The 17,756-nt window shown below is 66.9% G+C and overlaps 1 protein-coding gene across 3 annotated transcripts in view; it reads right to left on the reverse strand.

The window, feature by feature from the left end:
* GAK (cyclin G associated kinase) overlaps positions 1-17,671 on the reverse strand; it is a 38,425-nt gene extending 20,754 nt beyond the window's left edge. The window contains exons 1-11 of one of the 3 annotated variants that reach the window (XM_016159255.2): positions 17,423-17,671; positions 11,147-11,208; positions 10,399-10,458; positions 9,526-9,640; positions 7,546-7,688; positions 5,902-6,027; positions 4,949-5,038; positions 4,178-4,313; positions 3,772-3,884; positions 2,259-2,349; positions 547-670 (exon numbers count right to left, since the gene is read on the reverse strand). In XM_016159255.2, coding sequence (XP_016014741.2) covers positions 547-670; positions 2,259-2,349; positions 3,772-3,884; positions 4,178-4,313; positions 4,949-5,038; positions 5,902-6,027; positions 7,546-7,688; positions 9,526-9,640; positions 10,399-10,458; positions 11,147-11,208; positions 17,423-17,567 — 1,205 coding nt within the window. In that variant the 5' untranslated portion in view covers positions 17,568-17,671. Of the gene's footprint in view, positions 1-546; positions 671-2,258; positions 2,350-3,771; positions 3,885-4,177; positions 4,314-4,948; positions 5,039-5,901; positions 6,028-7,545; positions 7,689-9,525; positions 9,641-10,398; positions 10,459-11,146; positions 11,209-12,651; positions 13,155-13,666; positions 14,767-17,422 lie in introns of those variants that run through there. The other 2 variants (XM_036227358.1, XM_036227359.1) reach the window with 2 other exon arrangements.
* Between the last annotated feature and the right edge of the window lie 85 nt (positions 17,672-17,756).

Consider the following 17,756-nt stretch of genomic DNA (forward strand, 5'->3'; position numbering starts at 1 on the left):
TACAAAGAAAGGGGACGCGAAACGAGGTCGGGAGGTTTCCACAGATGCCCAGAGAAATGCTCCTCACGGCCAAGGGGCCAGCGCCCCGACCTGGGGCAGGGGCCCCGCAACGCGTCGAGGACGGCGTCCCGAGGCAGCTGGGGCGGAGCGATGGCCTCACGGCGAGGTGGACGCCTCTGTGCCGGCCCTGCTGAAGGCCGGAGCCCGCGCCTGGGCCCCGCACACGGGCGCCCGGCCCGCTTAGCGCTGAGGGGGCGCCCGCCTGCCCCGCGCCACAGAGGGCACAGCGCAGACGTGAGGGGCGGCGAGGCAGGGGCACGGCCGGCGTGGACGGCGCCTCGCTCAGGCGAGGGTGCCCCCGGCAGACGCCAGCACGCCTCCGCCTCCTGTGGAGGGCCCCCCAACCCGGCGGGGCCCGGGGCTGCAGCCTGACGCCCCTGAGGAGGCTGTCAGGTCTGCAGGGTGCACACGCCCCGCGGGTGGGAAATCCACACGCTGCAGAGAAGCCGCGAGCTGCCGCCAAGGCCGCCCACACCCTCGACCCACCTGGCGACGGACTGGATGACCTTGGAGGAGGTGTCCTTGATGTTCGTGAGCAGGCGCCCGGTGCCCCCACGCAGGATGTCCAGGAGCCCGCCGTAGGGCTGGTCGTACTCGGCGAGCGCCAGGCCTGCGAGCAGAGACCAGCCTCAGGGCGCGCCAGGCAGGGTCCCAGAGGCGGGGGGGTGGGGGGCCCACGACACCCGGAACCCGCGACAAGCACACTTCCTGTCGGCCCCGACCGCCCGCCCTCCCCACGCCAGCCTCTGGCGGCACACGGCACTCTGCTTCCGTCTCTGGGACGCGGAAGCGGCTCGCCTCCCGCCCCGCCCCGCTCACACGCAGGCCGAGGGGCCGGGGCCTGGGACAGCCCCCACGACACAGGGCCCAGGAGCGGGGTCGAGCGGGAGGCCCCCGCCGGGCTGAGGCGGCAGGGTCGGGCCTGGACTGCGCTCCAGCTACAGGGGTGGGGGCACCAGGCCAGAGCCTGGCCAGCAGGCCGCAGTTCCACGGGGCCCCCAACAGGACGTGAACGGGGTGACAGCGAATGAAGGCGGGTGCCCGAAACTCCAGGGACCCGGGTGCGGCCCTTACAGGCGGCTCTGGAAAGAGGAAGGTGTGGGCCCCCACTGGGTCTTGGGGGTCTGTGGGCTCTGCCACCACCTCAGTGACCAGCACAGCAACCCCAGCCGCCGACGGCTGGGCCGCAGCTGAGACGGGGCCACTCGGGCTGCCGCAGTGCAGCAGGACCAGCCTGGCCCCGGCACTCACACAGGTGGCGTGAGCACCTGCCGGGTGGCCCTGCTGGGCACCTCGAGAACCCACCTGCCTCCACACAGCAGGCGCCCAGGGCCAGTGGGGGTGCTGAAGCCACACTGTGTGGACACGAGATGCCCAGGACACGTGGCCAACCGGAGACCAGGATGATCCCTCCCCAGGAAACAAAGCAGTGGAACAGGTCCTGGGACCTGGACTCCACACACCAGGGCAGGAGGCTGAGGGGACGGGGGTGGCAGAGGGCACCCGGCACGGCCTTCGGGGCCTTCCAGGGCACAGCCACGGGGTCGAGCTGAGGGCAGCTCCGGGACAAGGCTCCGCTGTGCCAGCCCTGGGCACCCACACGTGGGACGAGGCGGTGCGGCCGCTCACCAAGCACGGCCTGAGTCCTGAGAAGGGCCCGCCGGCCCCCGCTGCCCCTGCCAGGACCGCGTGCCTGTGCCCTCTCCACCGGCAGACTGGGGCCCCTGCAGCCTGGGGTCCGTCATGACCGTGTGACTGCCCTGCACGTCACCCTCACGGTCACCGTCGGCGGCCCTGTGGGGCGGCCTCATCTGCCTGCGCCAGGGTCACGCACGTTGGCTGGGCCTCTGAGGGGTCAGAGGCGGAGCTGGCCACGTAGGGGACAGTGGTGCCGTGTGGCCACCACGATAGCCCTGCGTGCTGGGTGCAGGGCTCAGCCCTCCCAGGGCTCACAGGCAGCTTCGGGGCCCCAGCGGCCGGTGCTCCCCTCTCCTCTGGTCCCTCCCCGAGCCGTGGCCGAGCATGTGGCCCCTGCTGAGGTCTGGGAGCTCAGGCAGCTGTGACCCTGAGGGTCTCGGGCCCTCAGAGCCCGCCGCCTCTCACTGTCAGGCCGAGAGCCCCAGGGACAGGCCTGGGTGCCCAGCACAGCGAGGTGCAGTGACCCCCGGACGGATGGCGGGTGCAGACAAGGTACTCACTTGTGCTGTGGCTGCTGCTCACGGGGCAGCCGGGAGGGAGCGGCCCCCGGGCCGGGGCGGCGTTCCCGTAGCCGCCATTCTGCTCCAGGAGCTGCGAGGTTCAGAGCACACAGTCAGCAGGCGCCACAGCCACGGCCACGGCCGGCCCGGTGGCGGCGAGCCATGGCTCGTGGTCAAATCCGAGAACAGAACTTGCACAGGTGTAAACGATCCACGTGGACCAAGGGCGGCCACACAGGCCAGGAGTGTCCACTCACAGGGGTCACTCAGCAAGCACCTCCAAATGGAGGCAGTGGCTGCGAGCCCGCCCATGCCCGCTGTGCGCCGGGCTCTGCCGGCCACGGGGCCCACGCGGGAAGATGAGCGGCGCCTCCCTGTGCCCGCCCGGGGCCTGCCGGCGGCGGGTGGCGGGCTGTGAGTTAGAGACCTGGCTCCGAGCTGAGCTGCGGCGGCAAAGCGGAGCCCCGAGCCAACCGGCACTGCGCTGCCCTGCGTGGCGGGCCGCTGGGAGCAGGCCGTGGCCTCCTGCCCACCCCTCGCCAGCGCCGCAGTGACCCCGCCCTGTTCCCAGGGGCTGGTAAGCTTGTGGGTCGCTCAGGAGTCAGAGGGGAGCTGCAGGTTCTCGTGGGTCACTGCGTTAAACCCCAGGGGCAAGGCGCGCACGGAGCAGCGTCTCCCGGGGCCCAGCGTGGTCGGCGTGGAGCCCGCACGGGCTCCGGGGGGCGCAGGCAGCACGTGGCCCTGGGTCGGGCAGGCCTCTCCTCCACACGTCCGGTGTCAGCGACCCGGTTCACCCGGCTCCGACGGGGAGGCCACGCTCGCGCCGCCACCGCACTGCGGAACGACCCCGGTCCCTGAGGCCGCCCCGGCGAGAGCGCCAGACTCCGCCATTCTCCACGCCCTGCGCAGCTGCGCGGCCCCTGGGCTACGGGCGCGGTCGTGTCCGCCCCAGCGGGCTCGGCTGCCTCGCGGGGACAGCTGCTGGACGTCAGCGGGGCTGGCGTCTGCCCCGCTGTCCTGGGATCGAGAAGCACTAAGTGCTCGGGAGCCACCCTGCGGTGACCTGTGTCTGTCCAGTGGCACCTCTGCCACCCCGCATGGAGCTCCCAGAACACTCGGAAGGGCCGCCCGCCCGCGGAGGCGCAGGGGCAGCCCGGCCACCGTGCCTTACAGCCGGCCTGTGCCCGCCTCACCACGGCCGTGTGCCTCGCCAGCCCGTTACTCCGCGTCCTGCCTGGGCCCCAGGCCCGGGGGTGGACACTGAGTGCCACCTGATGCGGGACGGCCCTGCGTGGGCAACGGGGCCCCACACGCAGTTTATTCCCCTGACCCTGTGACCCCAGGGCGGCACGCTTCTCAGCGGGGGGCCGGCCCTCAGGGCACTCGATCCCCGCGGCTGGCGTGGGCGCACTTCCCCGCACGACAGACGGGAGCTCCCCCAAGAGCTGTCGCCCCTAAAGCAGGCCAGCTGTCTCAAGACCACACGCTCGCACGTGACACCCGGAAACCCTACCTCGGTGATGGGTGCCTTGGGGTTCACGTTCCTGGCGGCCGCGATCTCCTGCAGCTGGTTCACCAGCTCCGTGATGGACAGCCGCTCCTCGGGGTTGACCTTCAGCGTGGCGCCTGCAGCAGAGGCAGCGCGTGCTCAGGGCCCAGTGTCCCCCCCGCCCAGACCCACAGGGGCCCTGTTTCACTCACGTCGCTGACTTGAACAGCGAGGACACTATGACACGAAAAGCAACGACAAGTGGAGGGAAATGATCCGGCCGACCCTGCAGGGCACCGCGAACCCACAGAGGGCGAGCGGCAAGGGCAAAGCCCGCAGCGGGGAGGCTGCCCGGCGCGGGGCCGCGGCGACGGGGCGTGAGGGGGCGCGAGGGGGCGCGTCTGCCACGGGCCCTGCACGCAGGACTCACGGATGAGGCCGTGGAACACGGAGTACTGGGTGTCGTCGGGAGGGATCGAGTACTTCCCGTTGACGATGCGCAGCTTCGCCCCATCTTCGAACGGGTGCTGCCGGAAGCACAGCAGGTACAGGATGCAGCCCAGGGCCTGCGGGGCGAAGCGAGGGGCGGGGCCGGGGTGAGGGGCGGGGCCGAGGGCGCGGGGCGGGGCCGGGGGCGCGGGGCGGGGCCGGGGGTGAGGGGCGGGGCGGGGGTGAGGGTGTGGCCCGCGAGGTCCAGTCTCTGCCCATCAGTAACTGAGCCGCGCCTGGGCTCCATCACACCGAGCTCGGAGTCTGGAACGTGAGCTTCGAGGTGCGAGGCCACAGGGTGGCCGTCTAGGGTGGAGGAGTCACTGTCCCCGCTCTTAGGGAGGCCGCAAGGCACCAGAGCTCAATGGCGGGGGGCGGGGGGGGGGAGTGAGCGCTGCTGGGCGTGACGCCCACCTCGGCGACGCCAGCCCTCGCTCTGGCCATCGCCAGCCCAGCGTAACGCCCCAGGGCCACCTGGGATGCCCAGGGCATGGCCACACAGGCCACAGCTCCGTGGACGTCCCAGCCGCCCGGCAGGGCTCTGAGCCAGAGGGCAGGTGGCTGCGTCGGGGGCGCTCAGTGTCAGGCCTGCGGGGAGCAGGCCGGTGCCGGCGCCGCGCCCGGGCAGGACCCATGCTGACCGCCCCGCGCGCACACCCCGTTTCCACTCAGTCCTCCAGAGGCAGCGGTGAGCGGGCCGCGGCGGCCTCACCCAGATGTCCTGCTTCTCGCCGATGGGGAAGTGCGAGTACAGGTCCACGGCCTCCGGCGTCCGGTACGTGGGCGTCGTGTTCCTGGTGATCTGCAGGGGACAGAGGGTGCGGCCTGCTGTCCCCACTGTGAGCCGGCGCCCACGCCGCCAGACACTCGCTCCACGTCACCGCGGTCCGGACAGGCCGCAGGCTGCTGGCCCCCACCCCCGCCGCCGCCCACCTCCAGAGCTGCTCGTCCCCACCCGTCTCGCATGGCGCCCGGCGCTGGCTCGAGCAGCAGGCGGACGTGCTCGTGAGGACCCCTGTGCTGTGCTCGCCGAGCAGGAGGCCCGTGCACAGCGGCCCGAAGCCGGCTTGAAGGGCCACTCGTGTGTCCGAAAGGAAGCGGTTTACTCTATGAGCTTCAGTAACGGGAGGACGGACAGAGCCCGAGACCCCAACACACAGGGCGGGACCCGTGGCAGACGGGAGCCTCAGCGCGCGGCAGACACACCAGCCCCAGCCCCACGGCCGCAGGCTCCGTGGGGACTGTCGACAGAGCCGTGGCTGCGGCAGGACAGGGAAAACGGGGGCACGTGCGGGGGGTGACCCCTGCTCCCCACTGGGGGACCGGCTCTGAGGTCGGCCGCGGCTGGGCACACACGTGCACGACACCCAGCGCCAGCCAAGGGCACCGGCAGCTCCTGCACCCCCAGAAATGAGCCGCTCCCGTGCTCCGCTGGGGCAGGCTGGCCCAGGGCCCGGGGGAGGCGAGGCGGGCGGCCCCCAGTGGGGTGCGAGGATGTCCACTCCGGAAGCCGCCGCACTGCAGGTGCACGACCTGCACCGTGTGTGAACGTGACCCTCCCGTAACCCTGGAGCTCCGTGCAGCTGGAGGCCGGCACTGAGCCTCCCATCTGGCCCGGCACTCCCAGACGCCGCCCCGCGGGCACACCCGCGCCGCCCGCCTCACCTCCTCCTCCACCAGGGCGCGCTGCTGGGCGCTCCAGCTGTAGTCGGGGAAGTGCGAGATGGTGGTGGCGCTGCCGAAGTCACACAGCTTCACGGTCCCCTGGCTGCTCAGCAGCAAGTTTTCCACCTGCAGGGCCGGACGGCGCCAGTGAGCTCGGGCGCAGGCAGCCCCCCACGGAGGGCTCGGAGCAGTGAGCAGCAGGCCTTCCTCCCCCAAAGGGAAAGCCGCGGCGTCTTAGCTCTCCTGACCACAATCAGTATGTGTACCTTTAAAAATGGATAATTTAGTAAAACTAGAAATTCAAAATCAACCATAATTCAAAGGTAAGCCCAACAAATAATGTGCAACATATGACAAAAGCCTTTAGAAAAAGTGGTTAGACGGCAAAAAAAATTAACATCCCAATTAAAAGCCACCGAGTACATCGAAAAGCTAAGAAGAACTGTAACGGAAGACACACAACAGACTCCTGGCCAGAAAACTGTAAATAACTGACATAAAACTTTAAAAGCCAAAGTAAACGGAACCAGACCATGCTCCCAACACCAACAGCAGGACCCTGTCCTGGTCACTGGACAGCAGACCTGCGGCCGGGAACCCAGGTCCAGCGCTGCCCCTCTGCAGGGCGGAGGCCTGAGAACGGCTCCCCGACAGCAGTGCTCGCAAACCAACAGGAGCCCACGGCTGCCCAGCGCGGGCCCCGGGCCGCCGCGCTCACTGCCCCAACGGGCCGCATCGTCTGCGGTCTGGCCCTTCCCGGACAGAGCGCATGGGCGCCCGCTCTGCGGGAGTCAAGGCAGTCCCAATCAGGGTCCCCAAGTTTGGGGGCCGAACCTGCCAAGCGGATTCAAAACTTTACATGGCGACACAAAGAACCAAGAGGAGCCAGCGGTCCCAGAGCAGCAGAGGCAGCTGCCGCGAAGCTCCGGCAAGGGGTGGCCTTGCCACACGGGGGCCCGGGCCCCGAGCACGGGGCGACCGCGGGCTTCAGGACGCCACGCCTGGGAGGGTGGGGGCTCCGTCAAGACACGAAGCACGACGCGACTGTGACGGCGGCTGGCGGGTGCCCTGAGCAGAGGGGTGCCCTCCGCGCACGGGCCACTGAGTGTGCCGGCAGGCCACGCGCACCCCCAACGCGGGGCTTCCCGGGAGGGGGCCGAGCGCGGCAGCTCAGAGAGCGAAAAACAGGCTGGCGTGTCTGCAGTGCTCCCCCCAAGGGGAGCCGGAAGACGGCGCGGGGAGGACCCCGCGACCCGTGGTCGGCCCACGCCAGGGCCAGCGGGGCGCGGGCACAGGGACCACCCGCCACCGGAGCCGGAGTGGTCCTGGTGGCACGAGAACCCCGGGCCCGGGGGGCGCGGTGCTGTCCGGAGGCGGGAAAGGGCGTCCGCGCCCGGGGCCACGCGGCCCCGGCAGCCTCTCGCCGCAGCCCTGCAGGCGCGGGTCCCGGGCCGGGGCCCCAGCCCCACACGCGTCCACGGTCGGGCACCTGCCGGCGGGTCACCTGAACCGGCCTCCAGGTTCGGGTGACGAAGAACAAAGGCTCGTCAGAGGCTCGAGCGTGGAGGCCGCCGCAGCCTCACGGACAGGGAGAGCGCCAGGGCCGCGGGGCGCGCGAGGGGCCCTGCCCCCCGGGGGCGGTACCTTGAGGTCTCTGTGGATGATGGGCGGCTTCTGTCTGTGCATGTGCTGCACGGCCCTGCACACCTGGTAGAAGATCTTCAGGATGGTGTCGCACGAGAGCGGCCCTTTAGATTCATGTTTCTTTAAAAACTCCACCAGCTGCCCTAAAAGAGGATGAAATGCGCATCGCGGTGGGGCCACGGATGCTGGCGGCTGCAGGGAGGCACCCGCCAGCCGGGGGAGCACACAGACAGCCCCTGCCGCGGCCCCCACAGGCCTCGGGCAACACGGAGCCGCGGAGCCGGCGGCTACCGGGACCACCGCGGTCGCGCCCGCCTCCCACGACCGTTGCCCGCGAAACCACGGCTCCGTCTCCCGGAGCGACACACGCTGTCTTGCCTGTCAGCGGGAGCCTCGGTGGGCGCTCGCTCTGCACTGCACATGACCGCACGTGGGACGAGCATGTGGTGACAGCCTGGGCTCCCGCTGCACCAGGGACCCCGGGCCCCGCCAGGACGGGGCGGCTGTCTGCTGGGGACACCGCGTTCCGGGCTGCAGGGCCGGCTCCACAGGCTGCCCGCGCCCCGTGGCACCGTCCCCACAGCCTCTTCCCAGAGGGGCCCGCCTTCCGCTCAGGCCATACACACTGCCCCCTCCTGGCCCAGGCACCGGGCCCCCGCAGCTGCTTGACGCGGAACCCGGGCAGTCGTGGGCCCTGCGGCCCCACAGTGGGGCCCGCGCTCCTGCCCCCGGCCGGGCTGCCATGCTCGCCGTCTCCTGTCCCACCTCGGGCTGCCCCTGCCCCTTTTGTTTCCTGCCTCTAATGTCACCTTCCAGCGGCTGTCTCGGCTCAGACTGTCAACCGTGCACCCCCTCTCCTGGGCCGCGTTTCCTGGACATTCGGAACCACCCCGTCCCGACCCCGGGCGGAGACCGGGCTCTGGGTGGGCTGTCTGGGGAGTCGCCGCGCCCTTCGCCTGCACACAGCGGTGGCAACGCGCACGTCGACCTGTGCGGCAGCGTCCACACTGCGGAGGGGCGAGGGGCGGCGCCAGCGTGGACTTCCTGCACGCCCAGGTGTCCAGGCCCTTCGCGGACCGCGTCGCCTCGTGGCCTCCAACACCAAGGGCAGCTGCGGCCCGGGGCCCGCATGCTCCTCCGCCGTCTGCATCCCACACCAACAGCCCAACCCCCCGCCTCAGCTCTGGCTCCCCGATCCGCCCACGCTCTGGGCCCCCGGCTCTCACCCCGCAGCCCAGCCCACCGGCCCCTGTCCCGGCCACGCCTGCCTCACAGGCGGGCCCCGCCCCTCCGGAGGGGCTGGGGACACACTGAGGGCCTGGCCGGAGGGGGGCGAACGAGCCAGTGCGCAGAGGAGCCGGCGCCTCGTCAGGGCTCGCCGGTCTCTGCCGTTCCGGGGAAACCGGGGCGGGGGGGGGGCTCTTCGAAAACAACTCCAAGGGGGCAGAGGGGCTGGGGAGGGCACTGCGGGGGGAGGCAGGGCGAGGAGACTCCCACGGGGGGCACCCACGTCACCCTCCTCCTAAGACCTGCGTACACCGGTCCCCGCCCTGGGCCAGGCAACCCCTGCGGCCGCCCGCAAGCACCCCAAGCGTTCAGCCCCCAGCCTCGTGCGCGGCACCCACACTGGGGTCTGGACACGTGCTCCTCGAGGGCGCCCTGTCCAGAGCCGCACTGCCCCACGCGGGGAGCGCAGTGCGCGGCCAGCACCAGGCCCCACCGCTGGCATGTCCTTCGGCACGCGACCTCACTCGAGACATGGGTCCCGCAGGCCCTGCTGGCCCCACAGTCGTCTACACCCCAAGACTGAAGCAGTGCAGGCACGTCTGCGCCCCAGACACGGCGACCCGGCTGAGGGCACAGAGGCGGCCGGGGCGCACGGGGAGCCACGCGTCGCCGGGCAGGGCCTCGGAATGCCGCGCCGCCCGGCCCCAGAGCCCAGTGCTGTTCGCACGGCCGCGCGGCGCACAGGGCGCTCACCTCTGCAGAGCTCCGTCAGCAGCAGGAACTCCGCCTGCCCGGTGTCCGACTCCTCCTTCCCTATGGACGCTGCAGAACAGAACTGGACGATGTTGGGGTGCCCAGAAAGCTTTTTCTGCGGGTGTCTTGTTAAAGGAGAACGCCACGCCCACACACTCAGAGACACGGAGGCACGGGTCGAGAGCAGAGCAACGGGCCTGACCACTGAGCAGAGATGCAGGCAGGCGGGTGAGGCCCCCGGAGGCCAGGGCCCGGCGAGAAGGGTGCAGAGAGGGAGGGACAGATGCGGACAAGCGCGCTGGCCACACCCGACCACGGGCTGGGGGGCAGCAGGCAGGGTGCGGTGGGGGCCCCAACCCTTGGCGAGGCAAGCACCCAGGGCCGAGGCGGCCAGCAGGCTCGCCATGGGCAGAGGGGACTGAGAACAGGTCTGGCGGCAAAGGGCAAGACCCCGGCTTGGGGAGAACGGGTGCCGGAGCGGAGGGCCAGCGAGGAGCGCCCCAAGTCTACCACCTGTGCACGGGGCCCACGGCCCGAGCGCTCTGGTGGCTGGGGCGGCTGGTCAGGGGAAGCGATGCTGAGGCCCAGCGAGGGGCCCTGGCCATGGCCCGGGCCGCAGCGCTTGGGCGGGCACCATGGGCCGCAGCAGCCCACACCGCGAGCACGGAGACCTCTGGGGCAGGACCCTCGCGTCCACTCCCAAAGCCGCTACTACTCGGGAGTGAAGGATGTGGAAAAAGCTCCTGTCTCCTAGACACAGCCTACAGACACGTCTGGGAAAGGCGAAAGCCAGCGTGAGTGCGTGGCGAGCAGGGCGGGCGGCGGGCGGCGTGGCTCAGCGCCCGCTGCCCCGGGGAGCGCCGAGAAGGATACCATGAAACACACTTCCTGAATGATGGCTCTGTTCTTCTCCTCCTCGTTGGACAGCAGTCTCTGCAGCAGGGGAGAGCGGAGACAGGGTCAGCAGCTGTGCGTCGCCCTGCCCTGCATCCTGGAGAGCAGACGCCACTCCGTCTTAACCCCCGACCTCTGCCAACCCCGAGAGAAGTCGAAGGCCATGGATGTGGTCCTTGAGGATCCAAGGACACAAGAAAAAGTAAACACAGGAGCGTTTTCTCCAAGCGGCCCGAAGGACAAGCCGACGCGTGAACAGGGGAGGAGGCGCTGCGGAAACGGGGCCACGTCCGGGCCCCCAACCCCCACGGGGCGGCCGCGCGCTCTGCCCACTGACGAGAGGCGCCTGGGCCAGCACCCAGGCCCAGATGTCCCTCCCGCTGTCGGGACGTGGCTTACACACAGGTGCACTGTGGGCCGCGGTTTACGCGAGCAGCTTTTAAAGCCCGGCTATTTGTGGGACCCTCACTGCAGTTTGGGCACTGTGAGGTCACCGTCCCCCCCAGGTGGCCCGCTGAGTCCTCGTCCCAAAGTTGGAGACCACGCCCTTAAAGTCCACTAACACTGCTGATGATTTCTCGCCACCAGAAGAAACAGATAAGACACAGAGACGGACTGGAAAAAAGAAACCAACAAAATGATGGCGATAGACCCTTCGAAACTGCCACTTTGAGAGTCCCTCTAAAAAAACCCAAAACCCACATAAAATGGCGACACCCTTTCTTACCTTTAATGCATACTCTCTGCCACTTCCCAGATCTTGAGCTTCATATACAAATGCAAACCCTCCTGAAAATTAGAAAACCATACATATCAGTTCAGTGCTATGATTTTACTCAACATTAAGCTTTTAAAATACCTTTACTAAGTAAAATACAAACTGGACCTGTGGGTAACAATTTGTTTTCTGCAAAAATAACAGCTCCAATTTGTATGACACTAGTTGTTCATCGTCCTGCTTCAGAGGCAGGAAGGAGAAACACAGGAACAGAGATCAGCGACAGAAAAAGTGGAGAAAAACAAGGCAAGGCAAGTGCTCTGACAAGTAAGCGAGACTGGTGAATCCCAGACAGACGGGTCAGAGCGCATGAGACCGATCAAGGCCAAACGACCAGCATCTAACAGCGCCGCCCGGATGCGCGAGACAGAAAAGGACGTCGAAAGCGTAGACTGACGTCACACGGGAACACAGACGAAAGAATTCTTAAGAAGCCCTTAATTCTAAGGAAGTTCAGATGTTAGCATGTCAAACCCAACAACACATAAAAAATGACGCATCGTGACTAAGGAAAGTTGCTTTTGCATTTTGAAAACCAATATAATTCCATTGTTCTGGGGTTTAATTTGAGCCTTTTCTAGCTTCCTGTAGTGGAAAATTGCATCATGAAATGAACTGAGCTCCCGCGGCCCTTACGGGATGCGGCCAGGGGCAGCGCGACGGACCCCGGCTGCGTAAGCGTTTAGATGGTCTGGAGCCACATGAACTTCTCTGAAGCTAATGTCTGTTAGCCCTGGAGAGCAGGGACTTGGACATTTGCTCTGTTATCCGTTCTACTGGTCTGTACAGCTGAATTTTCCCTAACTGAAGACGAAAACACTGAGCTTCAGGACCTGCCACACAGCTACTGAGGCCCAGGCTGGTCCTGGTGCAGGGGTGGAGTCGCGGGTCAACGGGACAGGAAAACCCCAGAAACAGCCACACGATTTCTGATAAAGATGCCGAAGCGATTCACTGGCGGAAGCACGGCGCCGGCCGCACGTGGCGCTGCAGCAGAGGGCGGAGGGAGTGGACGCAAACGTCAGGCCTCGTGACAACGAACTCGGAGAGGGCACGAAGGCAAAGCCGCGAGGCCCTTAGGAAAAGACGAGAAGAGCCTCGCACTGCGGAGCACGGCGGAGTTCCCAGGCGCGCAAGCAGAGGCAGGAGTCACACGGGGCAAGCGGGTACCGCAGACCTCACGGAGGTGAGAAACTTTGGACCTGTAGAGACCCCGTTTAGGGAGAAAAAGACAAGCTGCCGGCTAAGAGAAAGCACGTGCTGACCGCGTGTCTGACCGAACACGCGCGTCCACAATCCGCAAAGAACCCTTGGAAGTTTAACGACGACAAAAATGAGATTAGAAAATGGGCAAGAGACAGGAAGAGACAGTTGGCTCGCGAGGGGCAGACGGAGCTGGTGTGCGACCAGCCTTAGAGAGACGCAAATTAGACCCACGAGGAGTCACCACGCACCTGTCCCGGCCACGACACAGAAACGCGATTCGGACGCTGGCGCGGTCACGGGGAAACCGGGTCGCCCCGACTTCGCGTGTTGAAGCCGAAGCCCCCAGGGCTGTGTGTGAACGCAGGGCGCGAGGGGGTGGCTGCGGCGGGAGGAGGCCGCAGGGGGCGCTGCACGGGGCTGAGGAGCTGTGACGGGGGGGCGTCCCTGGCAGCGGCCGGCCCCCCCCGCCGACTCGGACCACCAGCCTCTGCGACGGAGAAAATGAGGTCCTGCGGTTTCGCCACCGGTCTGTGGGGCTTTGTCACAGCGGCAGGAGCTGACCGCTGGTGGGCACATAGAAGTGGCACAGCCACTCTGAAAACAGGTTGGCGGTTTCCGGAAAAAACAAACGCGCAACCAGCACCTGACCCAGAATCCGCACTCCCGGGGCTTGCGGAGTGGAAGCGTGTGCACGAAGCCTTCGCGGCACCTCTGCCGCCAAACACACCGGGGCGCCGCCCGTGGGGGCACGAAGACGGGACCCACAGCGCAGGACGCCCGCGGCGCCAGGACGGGTGCGGGTGGGCCCCGGGGTCTGCAGAGCCGCGCGCGTGCGGCAAGCCCGTCCCGCGGACGGCGTTCTCACAAGGACAGGGTCACAGTGACGGAGCACAGGCGGGCGGTTTCCAGGGGCGGGAGGCCGCGCGGCCGGGAAAGGACGGGGGGCCCCGTGCAGACAGGGACTCCCGCGTCTCGACTGTGCCGACCGACATCGAGACCCCGGAGGGGACGCGCGCTGTCCCGATGCCAGCCCTGGGGCAACGGCACGGTGTGCTGCGCTCTCCGGCCGCCTCCTGCGACAAACTGCACGTGACTCTGCAACGATCTCAAAGTCGGGATCTGGACAAAGACGGTGCCACCGGCGTGCAGGGCAGGCCCGTCCGCGCACGCGGTCCCTGCACCGGCGGCGCTCTGGCCTCGGGGGAGAGGCCACACCTGGCTCCCGCGGCCCGGTGGGGCGGCAGTGACCGCGCCGGGGCTCACCTCTCTTCCTCACGTACGTGTGACTGTGTGTGCAGAAGAAACTCCCACAGCTCCTGCCACTAGGAAATGGAAACAGGGCTTGAAGACGTGACTGGCTCCTAAGCAGGTGACGAAGGTCTAATGTGGTCTCATCAGGGAGATGTAGATCCAGCCACGAGCCCGCATCACCGCACGCCCAGCAGAACGCACACAGGGGGCGGGCACAGGAGGGTCCAGCCGCTTCGTGGAGAGTTAGACCCGCGTCGCGACCCCACTCCCGGGGGTCTACCCGACAGAGAGGCAAGCACACGCCCCCAAAAGCCTGCAAGAAAGTGTTCTCGGCAGCTTTACTCATAAGCGCCCGATGGAAACGCTCGGATGTCCGTCAGCAGCCGAGAGGACAGGCGAGCTGCGGCAACCAGGGCCCCCCCAGCAAGCGCCTCCACGACCCTGGTGGTGACCTCCCAGAGCGCCCCACTCCAGACACTGCTCCCTCCAGGGCAAGCTTCGCAGGTGGGCCCAGGCACCACACGATGCAGAAGGTGCCTTCGGCCAGACGCTGGGGAGCCCCGGGCCAGGTGGCCTTCGCTGGGCTCCCAGCCCACACGCCACCGCTCACTGCCTGGTGGCTCTGGTGAGCCAAGACCTCAGCCACCGACAGGATGACAGTCGCCAGGAAGCCCTGGGGACTACGCCCGCCAGAGTTGGAGCCCCGTCGATGAGGCGGCGGCGGCGGCCATGAAGACTCCAAGTGGCTGTTAGCCACGGCAGACACGGGGCCGGTGGCGAAGCCACCAACCTGCAAGTGAGGAGACGAGGAGAGGGCGAGCCGCGGGGCGCGAGCCCGGGGCCACTCCCAGCCCCAGCCACGAAGACCCTGGCCGGCTGCGCCCCGGGACGGGGGAACATCCCGTCGGCACCCCTGGCTGGCTCTGTCTGGCAAACTAAAGACACAGGCTCTGATGACGGAAGGACAGTGCAGCGGACCCTCGGGGTGGGACAGGTGTGGGGAGAGCAGCCCCTGGACTCAGGCCTCCGGGTCCCGGAGCCGGCGCAAAGGAGCAAGGACGAGGAAGCCGCGAAGGCTGGGAGGGGGCGCGTGGCCCGGCAAGAGCACGTCCCGGGCGGAGCGGGGGCGAGCCGCGGCGTGGGCGTGCTGCCCGCCCACCCGCCTCCCAGCCGCCCCGACGCGCTGCACAGTGGCCGCGTGTGCGGACGTCCGCGCCAGCGAAGCCCCTCGCGGCCCCTCGGACCAGCCTCAGTGGTTTCCGAGACTGGCGGCCGAGAGTCCCGACCGTCACACGCCCCTGCGCCTGCCCGTCCCCCAAACAGTCCCGCAGCCTGTCCCAGGGCATCGCAACGCTGTTCACCATGAAGGGAGCTGCCCTCCAAAAGCAGTGGCCAGGAGACAGGTCGGGGCCGAGGCTCCAAGCAGATGGCCCGGAGTTACCGTGGGGTGTGACCTCACGGTCTGTCAGGCCAGCGCCAACCCCAGAGGTGACACAAATCCGTGAGCGGAAACCACAGTTAAGTTCATCAAAGGCCACCGATACCATGCGTGGTGTCCCAGCAAGTGGTGCTGACTGGCTGAGACGTCACATCACCTCTAACGAGACACAGGTGACCAGTCACACTCGGGTTCTGTGGCGGCCACGAGGCCTCGTCTTCCATGTCTGAGGAGCTGCCATGCACTGCCTCAGCCCCGTGCAGAGGGAAGTGGCCCGGTGAGGGGCCTTGCTGTGCGTGGCGGGCACCCGTCTCGGCAGCAGTGACACACCTCGGGCACCCATTCTGGCAGTGGCACGCTGGAGCAAGTGGGTCCACAGCAGGACGACAGAGGAATGTACCCCAGGACCCATCCAGACACTGGGTCTGCCCTACAGTTTGTCTTTTTTTTTTTAATGAAAACTTAGAACAAATTTTGAAAAGATTAGTGAGCTGTCTGGCTCCACAGCTCTGTCCACACCATTTCATGTGAATTCCAAAAAGCTATGAAAAGCCATATCTTTTCCCTAAATCATCTGACAGCAAAACCTGATCTATCGCAAATTTAGGTGGGCCAAGACCTAATGCGAACTGGTGAGGGGGCCATTTAAAGACTTAGTTATCCCGCGGTGAGAGTACTTACTCGTTTAATAGCAGATACATGAATGTGTCTGATTAAAGAACACTGTTCAACCCCTACGGGATTATTCCAGGATACACAGGAGATGCATTTCTTCCTGAAACCTGAATTCTGAAAGGTTTAACACTGGCACCCACGGGTTTAGGGCTTGGGATCCTCCCGTATTTATCCAGGAAGCTTGACTTTCTACAGCCTGTGTTCTGACATCACTGTTTTACGTGAAAGACTCCAGATAGGGTTCTTACCATTTCTGTTCAGAAAGAGGCTTCACAGGTTTCAGAGACCGCAAGCCACCCATTAAACTTAATAGGAAGAAGTCCCCCGCTCGTAACGACTTCTGCCCCTTGACCTGCCTGGACAGCAGAGGGAGTGGGACCTTTTGCATACCCACAGAGGCCGGTCATGCTTCCTTGTTCTTCACCCTGGGCACCTAGTGATGTGCATCCCGTCTGCGGTGACCCCTCCTGGCCCCGGGCCCTGCTCCTGTCCTTGGCAGGGGTGCACTCTCTCCCCTCCCACGTCAGCTGGGCCCTTGAGAACCCTCTTCCACTGTCTGTCCCACCTCGAGGGTCCTCCCATACAGTGCTGTCCTCTGTCACGGGAGCATGTGTCTAATTTTAAGTTCCGCTAGGTAGAAGCCACCGACTGTCTACTGTGAATTTCTTAAAGAACCGAGACAATTGCCTGGTATATTTGGAATGAATGAATTGGTCCGGGGGGAACTCTCGCTGTCTCAACAGGTGTGAAAGAGTGCCAGGCGAGGTACCAGTCCCCACCACGGGAAGAGCCTGGGTCTGTCCACAGCCAAAAGAGGAAAAGTGTGCGATGGTGCTGCAGCCAGAAGATCCCCACAGGCCTTCGGGAACAAGGGCGACAGAACGGTCAGCTGGTTTCCCATCTCCAATTGTACACAGATGGCCGCAGGGGTGGCCACCGCGACAGGCTGAACCTACAGCCCTGCGAGCTGTCACAGAGGGGTTCGATCTTTCCCATGGCGTCTCTAACGACCTGACACGCCCCTGTGGGCACCACCAAACACAGTGTAAGGAGAACCCACTGGAGAGACGGGACTGCACCAACGCTGGTGACAAGTGCTGTGTGAGCTAGAGAGAGGACGTTCAGGAAGCTGGGAGCAGCATGCAGGGGCCCAGCTCACAAGCCGGAGACTGACCCGGAAATTCCTCCGCACTGACCGGTCGGACTGGGCTAGGCGAGGAAACACTCGCCTGGATGGGGGCTGGAGCAGGGCTACAGGACCCGCACTGTCTGTGTCCCAACACCCAGGAAGGACAGGACTGCAACCACCTTCGACAAGGTGGCGCCAGAAGTCCGGTGCTGTCCCACGGCCCGCGGCAGCCCTCGACGCCAAGGGAAGGGCCAGTTCGCGCTGCTCTCCCGCAGACTCCAGCCTTCAGCCTGCTGGGTCCCTCGGCCTCCACCATTGCCCTCACCTCCCCCAGGCTCTCCGCCTGCCCGCCATCTCCTTCCACTGCCACAGCCTCCCCCCCAGCCGCAGGTCAGCCCCGCACCTGCGGTGACTGCCTCGCCCGCGCCTGACCCCGCGCGCCTGGCCGTGACCCTCCCGACCCCGCCCGGCTCGCCCCGCGCCCGTGCGCCCCGCGCTGACCCCCGGCACCCGGCCCGGGCCTCACCCTCGGCCAGGACCCGCCGCACCCGCAGCCGCAGCTCGCCCAGCTCCACCGTCTGCCCCACGAAGTCGGTCTGGTCGCGGCCAGCGGCGCCGCCCAGGGAGCCCGGGCCCGCCAGGAAGTCGAGCGCAGACTGCAGCAGCGACATGGCGGCGGCCCTCCGCGGGCGCCGAGCGGGGGCCCGGGTCGTGGGGCGTCGGGGTCCGCTCAGCAACCGTCAGCCCCGAGCCGCACCAGCTTCCGCCCCGACGCCGTGACGCAGACCCGGAAGAGCGCCGCCGCTCACTTCCGCCGCGCCAGCAGGCTGCGCATGCGCGGAGTCCGGGTCGCGGGCAAC

Source organism: Rousettus aegyptiacus, unplaced genomic scaffold (assembly GCF_014176215.1).
Source record: "Rousettus aegyptiacus isolate mRouAeg1 unplaced genomic scaffold, mRouAeg1.p scaffold_m13_p_10, whole genome shotgun sequence".
Lineage (NCBI taxonomy): Eukaryota > Metazoa > Chordata > Mammalia > Chiroptera > Pteropodidae > Rousettus > Rousettus aegyptiacus.